The sequence below is a fragment of the Ambystoma mexicanum genome, chromosome 1p (genome assembly GCF_040938575.1).
Source record: "Ambystoma mexicanum isolate Mex_15411 chromosome 1p, UKY_AmexF1_1, whole genome shotgun sequence".
In the NCBI taxonomy this organism is placed as follows: Eukaryota; Metazoa; Chordata; class Amphibia; order Caudata; family Ambystomatidae; genus Ambystoma; species Ambystoma mexicanum.
In genome coordinates, this window is record NC_090921.1 from 1,070,906,040 (window position 1) to 1,070,922,632 (window position 16,593).

Genomic DNA, 16,593 nt, shown 5'->3' on the forward strand with positions numbered 1-16,593 from the left:
AACAAGACTTGCATACAACAAACAATCCCTGACACTATCCATATGGAGACAACATGCCATTGTGGACAACCATATATGTCAGCAAATCTACACATAAAACACACAGACGCGCACAACATAACAGCATTAACATAGAAAACAACCCAGGCATTGAGCCTTACCCGTACGGATAGAAAAAAGCCTCTCCGCACAACAACAACCTTAAAAAGAAGCCAATCTAAACATAAAACACACAGACAAACCCAACATAAGAAGCATTCACTTAGAAAACAATCCAGGCATTGGGCCTTACCCATACAGATACAACAAGCCAGTGCAAGCAATCAACCATCTGCAAGCCAACACAGACAGATGCCAGTTTCTTCTGGTTCTGGACCTGTCATTTCACGCTACCCTCACTAACCAACCCCATCCTCTTTCTTGCAGAAGCACGTGAACGCCTGGAGACTGCACCTGGGTGGTAGAGGTGCGTGCTATAAATCAACATAACATAACATATGGGAAAACAACTAGAACAAACCACAAGGTAGAAATGCTTTAGAAAAACTTGAGCTAGCTAAATTATAGGTTATTATTTCATGGGCATAAAGAATTGAGCATTCTAACCTATTAAAATAATGAATTCTGTACCGAGGTATATATATTACGTAGCAATGCACAAACAAAAAGGATATTATACCCCTGGCAGCGAGCCTAAAAGATCTTCCAGTGACATGTTTATATCATTTTTGTATTCCTCTAATATCATACTAACTTCACTTCATAAAATTTGCCAAAGACCAAGGACAATAAATTAAGTGAATGCACAAGAAATGCGGGAGAAAACTGATAGCAAGTCAACCTCTGCATTTTAAATTACCAGTGTCAATCCCTGCATTCATACATCGTGAACAGATATGAAATATATTTGACCCAAAACCAAAAGAGTGTTTAAACAAAAAATATAGCATTTCTCAGAGAATATCATTCTTCATCAGCATGGCAAATAAACCATGGTCTTGAGGAAATTGATAGAATTATGGGCATTTGTAAGCCAATTTTATGCCCCTTGGTAGCCAGAACTGGCTTGGGATCAAACAGGCACAGCTTCCAAGTATGCTGAATCTGAAAAGACATATTTCATCCAGAATCCCATTTACATAGTTTAAAACATGATGACGTTACTTGAGGCGGCGTCGGTTTGAAGAGGGTGGGGCTTTTGCTCCGTTTAGCATCTCTTAAAAATCTTAAGGCACTTATTTAAAGATATTGAGGACTAAGGCCTGGCTTGCTGCATTCCCCTGGAAATGTTGCTTGAGGAGAGTTCCAAGGCTTATTTACAAATTAATGTGCGTGTGCTCGGCACAACTCATTTCAGCTTCTTTCATTTAATCATATTAAGCAGACTATATTGTGGATACCATCATGAGGTTTAGAGTGATACTAGTACTGCCATTTAATTGGTTGCACACAGCAATACAACGTGTTTTGGGGGTATATCATGTGGACACAGACCTCATGAACCTGTCATTTAGAGTGGTAGTGCTAGCATATACTGTGGGCCCAATCATGACAGTGTTCTTGCAGTGGCAATGATAGTATATATTTGGGCATGTACAGCATGAAGGTGTTTTAAGGGACCACGAGGGCAAAAATTATGGAACGAGACAGCATGTGCTTCACAGCGGCAGTGCTGGAATATATTTGGGTAGAAACAGCATGAACAAATGTTTTGTTGGGCAATTCTGGCATATATCGTAGACGCATGTGTTAGGCAGAAACCTGTGCAGTTCCCTCTGGGACCACTGCAAAAGATTTAGGACTACTGGTGTTTGGCAGTAAACCCACTTGGTAGCAGTCTGTACCACACAGATTCACTTGGTAGCTGTGGCTGAGCAGTCAGACTTCCCTCAAGAAGAGTTAGGCAGTATACAGCGTATTCACAATAGGTCAAGAGAACACAGTAGAACAAGTAAACACTGACCAGGGCTTGGTGTAAAAGAGATATAATTATTTATTTAAAACCACATCTAGAAAAACACATTGGCACTAATAGTAAGCAATTCAAAAACACGGTCACTAAAACATATACACTCCCTTAAAAGAATATTAGACAAGTCTTAAGTAAAGCCCCACTTATTTTCAGACAGCGGTGAGCGCTTAACGTAGATGGCACTCTAATAATTCGTTTTAAAAAGGGAGAGAAGAGCAGAGAACAAGTTGAAACAGATCCCAACACTTTTATCAGAACATAACAAGAGAGGAAGGCAAAGTAAAACCGTGAAGTTAGAGTTCAAGAGGCCGGATCCACTTTCAGAGGATCCAAACGAAATGTGTCCAAGGTCACACGGTTGCAGTGCACAAAAGTCTTGTAAAGGTTCAAAAAGGAGTTGGACCAAAGAAAGGGACCAGTTAGAGGGTCAAGGCGGCCAGCCCAGTCCAGAAGGTTAAGGGGTTATTATTACCTTGTAGCAATCTTTAGAAAGGGAGGCCTGGCGGACACGGTATCTTAAAGTGGTGAGAACACTCCAGCGGGGGCAGTTGTTCCTGGCAGCGGATGCAAGTTGGTGCTTCGTCCGGGGGAAGAGAGGATCTCGTCGGGGAGAAAGACAGGAGTCCGTTGCACTGCCAGGGAAGAAACCAGCCGCGGAGTTTCTCAGATACAAGGAGCGGTCCGGTGATTTGCGGTTCAGTGGTGAGTGGCTATCCGGCTGCTGGGGTGCTTGGCACGGGCAGTTCGACCACAAACCGGGTTGTGGTGCGAAGAGAGAAAGGTAAACTGGTTGTGGCCACCAGTCAGGGGAAGAAGCCTCTCCAGCCGGGAGATCTTCTCTGTCGTCGGGAAGTGGTGAGTCGGTTCTGCAGGGCTCCACCGGTGGTGTTGTCGTGGTAGGTCGGCTCAGCTTCTCCCTCGTTGGATTCTCAGGTCCTGTGGCGACTTCTGAAGTTCCAGTCCCCAAAGCCCTGCTTTTATGCAGCACACCCCCATTCACTCAGCCTAGCTGTCAATCGAACATGCTAAGTGGTGAGCCGGCCGGCTCACCACTTGGGCCAATCACACAAGAGTGCGACTTGAGTTACCAAGGTAACTCAGTCCAGGGTGCCTAAACCCCCTCCCACACTCCCTGTGGTACCCAGACAGAGTGGCATCACTTTTGGAGGCTCCTGTGGAGAAGCCCGCCAAAAAGTGGAACAAAGGGCTCGACTTGGGTTGGAGTCACAGAAGAGAACACAAACGCCATTTTAGAATAGAGTCCTGGCAAAAAATACCAACCGGCGAATTAATATTAAATAAATAAACCAGCGGTATGTTCGAGGCTATGAGAATTAAATAATTAAAGTTGGTAGCCTCGAACAATGGGAAAATCCCATAGGGATATATTCGCGGTCGAATATAAAAAGTAGTATCCACTGCCACCAGCCAAAACTCGACCAGCGGGGACGGAGACGTGCCCCCTCGACTAACAGGCCCCGGGGCAATCGAATTGCCCCGACCAGTACGTCCACAATATGATGGTTTGTACTGGTTTCTGTTCATAATTTGGGACTAGTAAAGCCAATGGTGACTTTACATGCCCTGGGAGACTAGTCAGTCCCAGGGTATGGAGTCTATGGTGGGGTGTCACTATGGCACCCCTGTGTTACTGCACGGAGGGTGCTGTGTAACACACATAGTAAAAACACATGAGACCCTATGGAGTAAAGGACCCCATAGCCCATAAAACACATTAACATTCAAAGGAACACCACAAAACATCCAGAAATCCAGCAAAGCTGCTGGGGGACTAACTAGGTTAGGAAATTCAGCCTAAACAGAGAATTCTCCCTAACAGCATGGATCATGAATCTGTCCTTTAGAGCAGCATTGCTGGCATATATTGAGCGGCACAATTATCAAGGTTTATAGTTGTAATCTGGCATAGGTTTGGGCACAGGCATCATGAAAATGTAATGCAATTCTCCTGTGAACTGTTGGCAACCCAGCATCAATCTATAGGATTGTTTCAGTTGTTAAAAGACAGAATCATCTAATGTCTATGGATTATGGCACAATTTTCCCAAATGATTTGCTGTAAAATGACCCATTTCAAACCTTTATAAAAAAAAAATAATCTCAAAGGGAGAGCCTCCACCTTATTTAACGCCTCTGCACTACATTTATTCAGGCACTCCCGCTATGCTACAACACTCACACTAATTTGGGGGAAGAGTGCTGTAAAAAGGAACACTTCAACCCATTATTTTAATAATGTTCTCAGGGGTATCCCTGCCCTACTCCGCTAATTTGGGGTTAATTGACCTGGAATCATCTGACAGCAATGAGTTGGTAATTGGGGCAGGCTGTAGTCTACTGGCATGTCGATTAAGAACTGTGAATGTTGGGTGAATATAAATGGGGAGTATATTAAGCTGCATACTGTTTGAAACAAAGCAGGTGACCTTATGTTTCCTCTTTCAAAATGTTTCTTTAAGCATTCAAGCATTCAAATCACAATTGAAAACCCAGAGGACAGTCGACTCTTAAGTTGCAATGACATCCTGACAGACCCATTAGCACTTTTAGATGAGGAGGAAAACCCCTCATAGATATAGGAAAAGATGAGTTTTATTTTTACCTTACATAAAAAGTCTATAGCAATAACTATGCCACTTGTGTGTCAGTCTCCTCCTTTTGCACCCTTACAGGATCCATACAAATATGCCAAAACATGATGCAAGTCTCCAGTAGGTTTCATTAGTATGAAGAACTCTCAAAATGTGAACTCTTCATTTATACATGGTACAACAAATTGAATTGAGATATGGTTACTTATCTATTTGCAGAAACACACATTGCTTCTATTTATAGCTTTCTAAACAAAATCCAACATTTCTTTTCATTTTCGCCGTATACTTACGTGGGATCATCTCCAATAAGCTTGTGATAAGGCAACTTCTCAGAAGAATTTCCATCTAGCACTAAGGTCCTAGGAAGGAAGCCAGTAAAAAGTGAGTACAATGACACTTGGCCTTCCGAAAGTATGCTCTAAAACAAACATAAAAACTTGAAACCTCTTATGTTAAACATCTTTTTATAAAATACCATGTTTATTAAAACAGATCTAACTACATTGAATAATATTTCAACAGCATTTAATAAGAACACTGATATGTTGGCAGTTCCACTGCAGACAATGCAGTGGCACTGGGTTATAACACCTTGCAAATGTCCCCCAGAATACAGAATTATTCCATAAAAATATATATGCACCATAAACAAATGAGCAATGTTCTTACGATAAGAACAAATATTTCGAGAAACTGCTATTTTTTATAAGAAGATAAAAAGTACTTCTATACCACTGATATAATTTCTCTGGCATTAAAACAATGAAAAATGCTAAAATCAGGAAACAATCCTCAAAGTTATATTTACTAAGGTGGAACTTATTTTAGTGCACCAATTATTATTTAAAGCAATCTGAGCGACAAAGAAGAAATAAAAGGATGTGCTTCAAATGAGCGTATGAGGAGATTGTGGATGAACTTGATAACTGCTTTAATACTTTGCTTGGGAACTATAAACCTGACAGATGTGTATTGTGTAAATGCTGATTTGATGACAACCGTCAATAATGACTGTTGAGATTCATTGCCAAACGCAGGCCTGGGAGAGCGTGTCATACGTCTTCCAGCAATGCTCGAGGTACTTTTACAGCAGTGAGTGTCTGTCCCTCCCGTCCGCCATTTTCAATCTTTTCCCATTTTATTTTTGCTCCTTGTTCCCAGTTGCCTCCTTCCATCCCAACTCCCTCCCCTGTCCTCTTCCTGACCCACTCCATCCCCATCAAGGCCCTGATTGGTGGATTCCACCAGGAAGCACACAGGGCTCAGAGCGTTGAGCTCAAGATGCTCTTTGCAGCCGCAGGCCCGTGAGAGCGGGTCCTGCGCATTCCAGCAGTGCTCGAGGCACTTGTACAGCGGAGTGTCCCTCCCGCCCGCAATCCTCCACCTATTCCCATTTTATTTTTGCTTTGTTTTCCCTGTTGCCTCTTCCCCTACCAACTCCCTCCTGTGTTCTCTTCTCGCCTCACTCCCGCCCAACAAGCCCCTGATTGGGGGATTTCACCAGGAAGCACACAGGGCTGAAAGTGTTAAGCCTAAAACACATCCACATGCTTTGAGTGTAGGTCCTGTGCCTTCCAGCAGTGCTCGAGGAACTTGTGAGGGGTGAGTGTTCATCCCCGCACACCATATTCCATTTTTTCTAATTTAATTTTTGCCTGTGTTTCCAATTGCGTGCTTCCCTCCCAACTCCCTCCCCTGTCCTCTTCCCGCCCCACTCACACCAATGAGGCCCGATTGGTGGATTCCACCAGGAAGCACAAAGGGTTCAGAGCATTGAACCAAAGGCACACTTATGCAGCCACTGGCCCATGAGAGTGGGTCCTGCACCTTCCAGCAGTGTTCGATGCACTTGTACAGCAGTGAGGGTCCCTCCCGCGCACCAACTTCCATCTTTTCTCATTTTGTTTGTGCTCCATGTTCCCGCGTTGCCTCCTTCCCTTCCAACTCACTCCCCTCTCCTCTTCCTGCCCCACTACCACCCATCAGGCCCCTGATTGGTGGATTCCACCAGAAGGCAGCCAACTTTACAGAGGACCTCAGGGCAGCATTGGTCGGGCTGCCATTGGCAAAGGGCCCAAGGAAAAGGGCAGCTCCACTCTGGGCAGCTCCAATTCCCGTTTGTCAACGTTCACCCTCGGACGGCTGACCCATCCTACAGCTACAACCAAGGTATGGATGGTACGGGCACTGGGCACAGCTATTACTTTGCTCAATTAAAACCCTACCACTCTTATATTGAAAGGGGCCCCTAGGGGACCCTGACGTCTATGGAAACAAGGCGAGTCACCACACACTATAGATACGCCAGACACGAGGTTGTATTCCCAAAGCTAGGGTTTTATTGCAAAGCAAAAGTCTCAGTTGGCCAACTCGGTCTCACGCCCCGCGACGTGTATCTCTAGACCTCGAGGGACGCAAGAGCCATGAATTACGTACATCAGTTACATATATACAAAATGCATATCAAACAATCAGCTATGACCTGTTTAACACCCCCCTTTATTGGGTTTCTTTGAACTTGGTGTGATGATGGACATCTCCGACCATTATGACACCTTCAAACACCTATTCTAGGAACTATTTGCAATTTGTGAGTGCAAAGGCATCTTTCAGTTGTTGAATAGAACACGGCGCTTCTGTTCTTGGAAGCGAACCACATACGGGGGGTTGCATTCCGGACCTTGCTATCTATCAGGTGCTATTCGCGTCCTGGGAGCCGACATGTTCTAGCGGGCTCAGCAAAGGGGGGGCCGTAAGAAAAGCATAATTCAAGCCTTTAGCAGTATTATTTTTACATATTCTACCATATAACGAGACTGGCTGGCAGCTGTGCAATGATTAGATGCCCTGCAGCTCTGCTTCAAGGCTACATTCGGGAGGGAGCCGGGCATTCTTCCTGGTGCTGCCTACGTTTATGTTTCAGCGAACCCTTGTTATCCTCACGGCCCTGCGGCCTTGTCCTTTTCACATACAGACAACAATGTTTCACAGTCGAGCAGTGTAAGCAGAAAATATACTGCGAAGCAATAGGAACAGAAAACAATGAGCAATGGTTAGAAAACCAAATGGCGATTCTTGTTACATCAAAATGGCCGTTCATTGGCAAACTCGAAAACCTATATTTTGTCATATCGTGCATGAGACGGTCGGCCACCAAAATGCATTTGCGGTCTCAAAGTAGAGGTATGCGTATTTCTAGACTGACAAACCCTCCTTTGGCCGTATGCCAAACGTCTCATCTATTTATTGAAACCTCCTCTAGTGATGATGAATCTGAAGTACTTATGTCTGATTCTTCCATGCTATCGTGGACATCATTGTCTTCATAAATATCTATTGCCATCAACCCTTTTGCTGCTCTCATCTCATTTGCGTCTGGGCTAGTTCGATCATGAGGTTGTTTTTTCTTTGTTATCATATGCATGCATCCTTCCGTACATCCCTCAGTTACCTCAGCGCAAACTATGGGTAAACAATGTATACAACAACAGCACGTTAGGAATATTCCGAACACCACTACTAATATTGAGATCAACTTCCATCCCCAAAATCGTAGTATTCCCCAAAACCAAGATCCTATTCCCCAGCTCCCTTCTTCAGTGGGCAGTTCGGAGCTTAGAACGTGCATTTTCTTTATTGCTTCAAAGATCGTGGGGGAATAGTCATCGACATAAACGCAACATGCTGATCCCACTATTTTGCAAATTCCCCCACGATCAACCAGGATCACATCGAGAGCCATTCTATTTTGCAGCGTCATTAACCTGATTCCGCTTTCTTCCAACGTCATGTTAAATAATATATCTGTTGTTGTGTTTATTGTATTCTTTAGGATTCTGGACAGTTGCCTTATATTATAGGAGTTCACTATCTGCCCTAAGAATGGAATGAATGATTTTGCTACATCAGTTGCTATTAAAACACCTTCGTCAGTCCTTTTGACTCTAGTTCTGGATAATCTGGCCATGGCTGCTGTTTCTAAGAGGAATACTCCTGGGAACAGTAGCCCTAGGTAACATGTACCTCCCCAGTTTCTGGGCAACCAAGGGTATGCTTTCTCTCCACATATAAAATAAACTGGATCACCTACGTATACTGGTTCTATTTCCCATTTTAGTACCACTGTATTCATACAACCAGCATATGTTCCGACTAAAAAAAAGCCTTTCTTTTTTAGACAAAAAGGGACAGTTCTTGGGCTATAATTCACCGTGTAAAATGGGGGAATTGCATCTTTGTCCCCTTCTGTTCTTACACAAAACGTCATTACAGATGTTTTTTCTGGTGGGGGCAATCTATCTCGTCTATTTTGTCGTGTTATCTTTCGTGTACTTTTCCTCGTGGGCTCTGGGGCTATTACTTGTGCTTTATGGAAAATGGAACAACCCACAGGCTTCATTATTATCTCCTCAAACTCATTCATGTTGGTTCTGTCTAATTGACCCGTATTACTCTCATTCCATTTCCCATAGAACATTGCACCTAAAGATGCACTACATGCAGAACCTAATGGTAATGGCTGCACATACCACCCTATTCCTTTCCCGGCATGCTGTGCTAAATTGGCACATACCCAGCAGTTTGTTTTCTTCAGGATTGCATGCGTCATGTTCATTATCAGTAGTAAGGTGTTATTTCCAAAACCTTCCCTGTGTTTTTCTTCCATTGAGGGTAGGGTATAAGTGATCACCTGAACCAGGCTTTCAGTAGTGGATATATTAATTATTGGTAAAAACATTTCTAATGGGTGTATTGTTTCTACCCACCATAATATTAGGGCTGTCGATATTGATGCTACCACGCTCATAAAGCACATTATTATCGTTAGTACCAGCATACAATTTGTTTTACCATGCGTTTTTCTTAAGCTTATAGTCTTTATAATTGACTCATTCTCAGCGGTGGTGGTGCAGGAGGAGGCTGGAACCGGGCCCGGCATGTTTCTCGTTGTCCTTATTTTTTATCACAGTTCGTTGTGGATATCTCTCTTCGTCGCGCTTGCTCTGATATTAATAAGTTCAATGGAATTGTCACAGTTCAGTTCTGCCTGTCCTTTTTAGCCTGGATTCGATTATTCGTTTTTAGGTGAGATCTCTTGTCCCTTCTTATACTGCTCAGAGGACCTTCGATCAGTTATCTTATCGCCTTAGTATCACGTGCGCCCAGCTTGTCCGCTCTGGTTCAGGACACATGTACTGTTAATCGGTTATCTCACTTGCCATAGTACCATGTGCACCCAGCTTGTCCGTTCTGGTTCAGGACACATGTACTTTTTATGATCGCACCGAGGAGCCGCGAGTCTTGAATTGTCCGACTTGCACAATTCTCACGCTCTCTCCTCTACACCTCCGGTTCCTTCTCCGTCCATGAGCTGAACCAGAGGTTGACATAAACACCAGAAAGAACTGCGGATCACTTTGTCTTCCGAGGCCGCAGGTTGTATCGCCTTGTTCCTGGTATCGTATGATCCGTGAACAGTGCCGGTGCACTTTCAGATTCAGGCTTGAAGTCAGCCTGTGGCGCTACTGCAGGTGCTGGTGGGCGCCGCGCCAATGATGCAGATGCGTTTTTTGGTGTGCTGGCAAGTGCTGGTGGGCGCCAAAGGGGCACACGATTTGGTTTTGCTCGTATCTGCAAGGCAGATTTCGCATCGGTCAGCAGTGATGTCGATTCTGCTGGGCAACGTTGGGGCACCCTTTGCCCTTCCCCCTCTTTGGCAATCGTCTCAGGCTTTGTTTCGAGTTTCACTTCTTGTTTTGGCAGATTAGGTGGCTGCTTACTGGCAACAGTTTCTTTCGTTTCTGGGACCGCGGTCTCTTTCCGGTCATCAGTGTCAGGCAAGTCTTTCAGTGCAGTTGGAATCTTCTTGGCATGGGTGGCATGGATCCATGACTTCCTTCCATCCACCCGTATTGCCGTCTGCGTTGCCAAAAGTACTTGATGGGGCCCGCGCCACCTGGGTGCTAATGATGACTTTCTTTCAAAGTTCTTTAACAGCACCCAGTCTCCAGGCTCCAGCGTGTGCCCCAGACCGGTGTATCTCACTGGTAATGCCTCCTGCACCTGCCGATGAATCAAACGCAATTTCTGCATTAAAAGGCCACAATAAGTACTAAGCACAGGATGTTCTATCTCACTTAGTCGCTTTGGCTGAGGTGCGCACCAAACATTTGCCGGCCTCCCCATTACGATATCGTATGGGGAGAGCCCAGTTTTAGCCTCTACAGACATACGCATGCATAATAGTGCTATTGGTAATGCATCCACCCAACTCAATCTTGCTAATCTTTGATTTCCCGTTGTGCCCCTCCACAAGACCGGCAGAACTCGGATGCCTTGAACTATGGAATCTCTTATCAATCTGGAGACCAGCACATATCTGTAATACCACTGCACCCACAAAATGCGGTCCATTATCAGACCATAGGACTCGGGGCAAGCCAAATCTGGAAAAGTACTCCTTCAACATTACTTTTGCCGTACTCATTGCTGTGCAATCTTTCAAAGGATATGCCTCCACCCACTTAATGAATGCACAGATCACCACCAAGACGTATTTCAAGTTTTGGCACCTCTCCATCTCTATGAAGTCAAAATGAATTACCTCAAATGGCATGGAGGGCGGGCCAAAACTGCCGGTTGGAGTCACTGTTCCCTTCCCTACATTGTGTTGCAAACACGTGATACAGTTCTGCACCAACCTCTCTGCATTCTTTTTTATGTTTACATTCTGCCAAACTGTAGAAAGGTGCTGTATTATTTTCTTCGCACAGATTTGCGTCGGGCTGTGGGCCATTGTCACCATTGCAGACACGTACGTATTTGGCAACATCCAGTTCCTAGTTCCCTTGTCCACCCAACAACCCTCCAGATCCAACTCAGCAGATCCCTCTGCCCATCCCTGTATTTCATCGGCCGTAGCCTCGGCCTGAATTTCTTTGACAGTGGCAACTCCATTTTTTATCATACAGGGTACTTCCTCTGTCTGAACCATCATCATTTTGGTATTCAAATCAGTGGCAGTTTGTTTCGCAATTCTGTCTGCAAACGCGTTTCCCTCTCCTACTTTACATGTTACTTTTTTATGTGCCTCGCATTTCACTATTGCTAGGCGCTTTGGAAACGTGAGTGCAGACAGCAATCGTACAATCAAAGGGCCATGTTGAATTCTGGCGCCATGTGATGTCAGAAACCCTCTCTCAGCCCAGAGTTGACCAAAATTATGAACCACTCCAAAAGCATACTGACTATCAATATATATATTCACATTCAAATTTTCAGAAATCTCGCAGGCTCTGGTCAATGCTATTATTGCCACGGCTTGTGCTGAATTATAGGGGATTCTTTTACTTTCTACAACACTCTCTAGGGTAGTGATAGCGTATGCGGCAGTTGTCGTGCCATCTGGTAATTTAAAACATGAGCCGTCACAAAATAACTCTCCATCCGGCTCTTTCTGTGGAATATCACTTAAATCAACTCTTCCCTTGGTTTCTTCCTCAGTGACCATTAAGCAATCGTGGGGGGGTGTTTCATTCTTCCCAATTTCTTTTATGGTTAGTGGCATTAATTCTGCAGGATTCAAAGCGCTACACCTCATAATTTGGATATGGGGCGAGAACAAGATAATCTCATATCTTGTCAATCTAGCAGAGGAGAGGTGTTGCGTCTGTGTCCTATTTAATAGAACGTCTATGGCATGTGGCACCATCAGAATTAAAGTGTGCCCCAATACCATACCTTCTGTTTGTTTCACTGACGCAGCAGCCGCTGCGACAGATCGCAAACATCGTGGTAGTGCGCGCGCTACAGGGTCCAGCGCAGAAGAAAAATAGCCGCACGGCCTATTTCTTCCACCTTGTTCCTGTGTCAAAACCGCCAATGCACATCCTTCACTTTCACACACAAATAGTCTAAAAATGTTCTCATAGTTCGGCGTACCCAAAACTGGAGCCGAGCATAATGCAGTTTTCAATCCATCAAATGCTTTCTGACATTCCTCATCCCACTGCAAAGGCATAACCGCATCCTTTCTAGTTAAATTCACTAATGGTTTCACAATTAACGCAAAATTTCCAATCCATTGTCGGCAATATGAAGCCATGCCTATTATGGCTCTGACTCCTTTTTGTATCTTTGGAATAGGCATACAAGAAATACTTTCTATGCGTTCTGGTGTTAGTCTTCTCCCTCCTTTCGAAAGTAGGTAGCCCAAATAAGCCACCTCCTTTCGATTATACTGAAATTTCTTCAAGCTAGCTTTATGGCCATATGCCGCTAGGTGTGACAGTAGTAATACAGTGCTTTCTTTACAAATCTCCTCTGTGTCTGCAGCTAGCAATAGATCGTCTATGTATTGCAAGAGTACACAACCCATGGGTAATTCTAGCATGTCTAGCTGCTCTTTTAATGCTCTACTGTAAATACTTGGACTTTCCGTGTAACCTTGCGGAATCCGTGTAAATATAAATGATCGTCCTCCTAATGTGAACGCAAACAAATATCTACTGTCCTTGTCCACTGGAATACTAAAGAATGCGTTTTTCAAATCTACTACACTAAAATATTCTGCTGAAACAGGTATCATTGTCAATATTGTAGTGACGTCTGGCACTAGAGCAAATTGCGGATCTACTACCTTATTCAATGCACGTAGATCAATTATGAAACGGTATGGTACCTCATTACCTCTTTTATAAACCGGAAGAATCGGGCTGTTGCATGTACTGCCTGTGATTTCCTCGATTACCCCTAATTTCACCAAATCTGTAACAATACTGTTCAATCCTTTCTCACCTTCAACCGAAATTTTGTATTGGGGTATTCGCGGTAGGGTAACACCTTCTTTCAAAATAATCCTTACTGGCTCTATCTTTAAACATCCTACATCGTTGTCATGCATTGCCCATATACAGGTTGGTACTTTACTTAGTTCCCCTGGTAACGCTTCGGACATGAATTCTGACACAGGGGCATCGTGTGGCCATATCGTTAGAAACACTCCGTCTGCCGTGCAATGTATAACAGAACCTAGTTTTTTCAACAAGTTTAATCCCAACAAATTTTCTCCACAATTTTCTGTTAGAAGGAAAGGACAATGTTCAGTAAATGGTCCTATGGTAACTGGGACTGGTTTGGACACTGGGTTTATGACTGGTGTACCTGCGACCCCTACGGAAATATTCTTTTGCCCTGACAGTGGTATATCCGGAACCAAGTGATGGTCTATTGAGCACTTCTGTGCTCCTGTATCTACAAGAAAGCGGTGCTCCTCATTTCCGACTCTCATTTCCACGTAGGGTCCTCTCTGATTCACGGGAATAGACACTGGTTCTGACCCCTGTCCTGGGCTGTCCTATTGGGGAAATAACACATCCTACGATGTGTAATCATTACTATTACTGTAATACGTGTTTGGCTGTGTATCGAAAACATTTCCACTCTTCCCTCTATTTCCCCCACTCTGATTTCCATATTGTTGATTTTGCTGTCCCCGACTCTGGTTTGGGGCATTTTGGTTTTGGCCTTGGTTTTGATTACCTCCGTTATTATGATGCTGCTGCATACTATTCCTATTTGGTCCATTTGCTCCTGGGTGTCCTCTATGCTGTCTCCTCTGACCAGACCCATTTCTATTCTGTAGATGCGGACATTGCGCTCACCAATGTCCTTCCTCTTTACAATATGCACACTGTTCCCCCATGCATGTTCGAATTACTCCTTTCTTGTGCGTTCCCTCGCCCTCTATTATGTCCTACTACTTGCTGCATTAATACTTGTGTCCTTATTAGACATTCTTTCAAGTCTGCCCCACCTGTTTTAGCAACGATAATTCGTTCACCATCTCCTTCTGCCCCGGCGATGGCAATTGCTGCTGTTCATTATGCAACCCCTTTTCCCCCTTCCCAGGTCTCCCGATATCCCTACTCCTGTATGCAGGTGTAGTAAACACTTTGACAGGTGCAGTAAACATTTCGGCATAATCATTATCTAATTCATCTTTAAGCTCAAAAAGTCTATATACATGTTCTCTCACTTCTTCATCCCTCTCCCTACAGCGTGCTAATGCATTCAAATCTAATAATCGCTGCGGTGGTAATTTCCCAAATAGCTGTTTCCATTTCTCCACCAAATATTCACCCATGCATTCCAACACTACCTGTCTTTCGTTGCTTCTACGGAAGTCATATATCAAAGCCACTGCTGCCGTCCCATCATTCCCGTCTATATACATCTCTGCCTGTTGCTGCAATTCCACCTTCCTTGCTTTGCTGATTGCGCTGCAGGTTACCCTCGTGCACCCCTGTTGGTCAGTCCCGCCTCTTGCCCCTGCGGTTTCAACTTCAACCCTGGGAGGAACGGACGGTACCAAGTCTGTGCCTGAGGCGGGAGGTGCGGATGGGACAATGGGAACAGGGAGTGTCTGTTGTAGGCCTGGTTGGCTAATAGGAAGTGTTACGCGCGCGGTCTGTGGCTGCGGGAGGGCTTGAGCTACCGGAGGGGGAGCTTCAGCTACGGGCGGGGTCTGGGCAATAGCTACTGACGTGTCTGGTCTTACTTCTGATCTTGGGCCTTGTTATATGTAGGTCAATATATTTTCTATCAATTCATCTGCTATGTGTAATTCTCGTTGTGGGTAGATCTTTTCTATATTCAACAGGTCACGCCTACTTGCCCGTCTTAGACTCTCAGTCCACTCCTCCTCTTCTTTTTTTTCCGCTACTTCACCTTTCGATTTATGCCTGCGCGCATGCTTTGCTCTGCTTTTAAATCGGAGCATTGCTTCTTTTCTCCAGTCTTTAATAGTCTCAAATGCTGCAGGATGCGCTTTCTTTCTTATCAAAACCCTTTCCAGGTTATCTATCCTCGCTATCTCAAAACTACCATTAATCGACCACTGATGGTCTTGTTGCTTTCTGGTTTGCCTATGCCAAGTCTCACAGAATATTATCGCACCCACTCCATACTTCACATACATCTCATACGCCAGCGTTCCCCCAGGTGGTACAATTTGGCCATCTTCCAAAGATGGTCTACCACAGCGGAAAAACCCCGCTAAGGTGGACAATACCCCAGGCATGTTTCAACCTTCCCCCTGGTTAAATCACCCTTACCTAGGGCGTTTGATTTTGCAAAGTCAACTCTCAACCAATATCAGGATACTTTGAATCAGGGAATGACTCACCTGATCAATCAAGTCGTCTGTATACTGACGCACCAAAGGACGTTGTGTCTATGTTTCTTGGCTTCCGCCTCGTTTCGGGACCCTCGCCTCCTTATTCTCTAGCCAGGCACGTCGATCAGGGATCAGATGTGTGCAGATCTGCAAAGGAGTCTCATCTCTTTTACAGGGCGCCCCGAACACCGTTCTCTGCCTTCCTCAATTATAACGTTATGCGATGGAACAAGTGGGGGAGGGTCCCTATTCGGGCGCCGTCTTGAAAGGGGGCCCTAGGGGACCCTGACGTCTATGGAAACAAGGCGAGTCACCACACACGATAGATACGCCAGACACAATGTTGTATTCCCAAAGCTAGGGGTTTTATTGCAAAGCAAAAGTCTCAGTTGGCCAACTCGGTCTCATGCCCTGCGACGTGTATCTCTAGACCTCGAGGGACGCAAGAGCCATGAATTACGTATATCAGTTACATATATACAAAATGCATATCAAACAATCAGCTATGACATGTTTAACACCCCCCTTTATTGGGTTTCTTTGAACTTGGTGTGATGATGGACATCTTCGACCACTATGACACCTTCAAACATCTATTTTAGTAACAATTTGCAATTTCAGTTGTTGAATAGAACACGGCGCTTCTGTTCTTGGAAGCGAACCACATACGGGGGGGGTTGCATTCCGGACCTTGCTATCAGGTGCTATTCGGGTCCTGGGAGCTGACATGCTCTAGCGGGCTCAGCAAAGGGGGGCCGTAAGAAAAGCATAATTCAAACCTTTAGCGGTATTATTCTAACATATTCTACCATATAACGAGACTGGCTGGC

General features: G+C 44.6%; 1 protein-coding gene across 3 annotated transcripts in view; it reads right to left on the reverse strand.

The window, feature by feature from the left end:
- The window catches only part of LRRC71 (leucine rich repeat containing 71), a 1,520,862-nt gene that overhangs the window by 898,021 nt on the left and 606,248 nt on the right, over positions 1–16,593 (reverse strand). For all 3 annotated transcript variants that reach the window (XM_069604555.1, XM_069604558.1, XM_069604556.1), the window contains one exon: positions 4,878–4,946. In XM_069604555.1, the coding sequence (XP_069460656.1) occupies positions 4,878–4,946 (69 nt within the window). The remainder of the gene's footprint in view (positions 1–4,877; positions 4,947–16,593) is intronic.